Source organism: Geospiza fortis, unplaced genomic scaffold (genome assembly GCF_000277835.1).
Source record: "Geospiza fortis unplaced genomic scaffold, GeoFor_1.0 scaffold44, whole genome shotgun sequence".
In the NCBI taxonomy this organism is placed as follows: domain Eukaryota; kingdom Metazoa; phylum Chordata; class Aves; order Passeriformes; family Thraupidae; genus Geospiza; species Geospiza fortis.
This window is the reverse complement of record NW_005054404.1, coordinates 1590545-1592337: the sequence shown is the minus strand read 5'-3', so window position 1 is coordinate 1592337 and position 1793 is coordinate 1590545. Positions and strand designations below refer to the sequence as shown.

At 49.3% G+C, this 1793-nt stretch overlaps 2 protein-coding genes across 2 annotated transcripts in view; one reads left to right on the top strand and one right to left on the bottom strand.

Moving 5' to 3' along the window:
- PPIC (peptidylprolyl isomerase C) overlaps nt 1–1519 on the bottom strand; it is a 41167-nt gene extending 39648 nt beyond the window's left edge. Inside the window, exons 1-2 of the mRNA XM_014309135.2 lie at nt 1280–1519; nt 520–638 (exon numbers count right to left, since the gene is read on the bottom strand). Coding sequence (XP_014164610.1) covers nt 520–638; nt 1280–1519 — 359 coding nt within the window. The remainder of the gene's footprint in view (nt 1–519; nt 639–1279) is intronic.
- The window catches only part of PRDM6 (PR/SET domain 6), an 80141-nt gene continuing 79865 nt past the window's right edge, over nt 1518–1793 (top strand). Inside the window, exons 1-2 of the mRNA XM_014309134.2 lie at nt 1518–1570; nt 1678–1764. Coding sequence (XP_014164609.1) covers nt 1518–1570; nt 1678–1764 — 140 coding nt within the window. The remainder of the gene's footprint in view (nt 1571–1677; nt 1765–1793) is intronic.

Sequence of the window (1793 nt, the reverse complement as noted above, 5' to 3'; positions counted from 1 at the left end):
TCCCTCTCTGCCCTCCGCAAGCCCGGGGACCGGCAAGGACGGCGAGCCTTCCTTCTCCCCCTCCTCTGGTTCGGCAGGGTCCCGGAGCGCCAAGGCAGTCTGTAAATCTTATTCTGCCACCTTGATCGCTCAGAGTGCTACTTTTCTGCCTGTTAAAAAAAATGCCAAAAGCAACAGATTGAAGTACTCCTGAATATGAACCCTCATGGAATACTTCTGTTAACAACTCGAAGCAAATGCAGGTATTGACAATGTACTTAAATCCATTACTTAGGCTCTTTCCTCTACTTCATCACATTTTTCTAGTGCGAAACGAATTTTTCAGATTGCTACCACCAAAAGAAATTCACTATTTTCGAAAGAAGTCCAGTAAGGAAAACACCCATAGCACAGATGTGTACCTAAGGGGAAAAAAAAAAAAAAGAAATTAAAGATCAGGTGGGGCGGAATAAAATTGTGACTAAGAGGGAGGTGGGTAGGAACGAGATGTTGTTTTAATGCAGTGAAAACAGAGAAAACCAAGCGCGCCCACTGTCAGTGCGCCCAACACTGACCGCCAGCGACGGTGCGAACAGACTCCCAGCCCGCACCTCTGTCCCCGGGCTGAGCGGCAGCGCCGCGGAACTACAGACAGAAGACTGAGAGAGCGAGAGGGATGAAAATTATTACATATTGCATCATGGAATTGATCAAAGACTTAAAGAAGGTTTTTATACCCTACTTTATAAGCCCTAAAAATGGGTGCTGGGGGTGTTCCTACTCGTGTTTGCCTTTAATTTAGGTGTTATCAATCTATACAGCAGATGACGGATGACCTTGTCAAAATTACTCCAGTCAAAACATTTTTTGCCCCAGCCCTGTTCAAATTTGTGTTAAAATGTCCTGCCTTAGACACAGACAAAGTCTAAACAGCAGCAGCTTTCCCAGGCTCTGCGAGAAGGAAGGGTGGGAAAAAAACAAACTAGAATCAGGGTGGGGAGAAGGGTGAAAACATTTTACACGCTCACACGTTACGTTTGAAGGCAGCTGTGCATTCAGTGTCAGTGTAACACCTGTCTACGAGGGCTCTTCTGACCCTAGAGAGATGTTTAGGTAAGATAAACGGTTCGTGCATTTTGTCCTCAATGCAAGGCATAATATGTACGAGCCATATACCTAAGAGATTACAGTTCTTGTCTGTTTTTTCGCACGGTCTAGGAAAGAAACTGGAAAAAAGCCCTAAACTTGTTAAATACTCACTGAAATGTGAGCTCAACAACTGAGCAGTGGGGCGGGAAACCCAAGTTTCTAAGCAGAGTGGGGACGAAAAGCCACTAGAGATGAGAAGTTTCTTGCCACAGGTTGCATCTCGCTCTGGCATACTTCTTGCACTGCGCTGTAACCGAGTACAAAGAGCAGGAGTGAGGCGTGCTAGTGGTGCTCGAGGATACAATGTCTGAGGAAGGAGCAGCTCTGGGACCGTGGGTTCCCTCAGCTGTGCTGGGACTGGTCTCAGGTAGCCGAGGGGAAAAGGAGGCATGTCACCCAGCACACGGCACGAAATATCTGAGACAGTACCGGGACAGGTCGGGTAGGTGTCTAAAATCCACCCCAAGCCCCGAGGGGCAAAAAGCAAGTGAGGCAAGAGCCTCATAGCTGACGGAAGGCTGACCGGGTGCGAGGCTCTTGGGCCGGCAGGGTCGGGAGCTCCCGACGCTCGGCTCCGGGGTGGGCGCAGCGGATCCCGCTCGGGAGGGCGCCGGTCCACCGCTCCCCTCCACCAAGGTAAAAGCCAAAATCCCAAAATCCCAGGT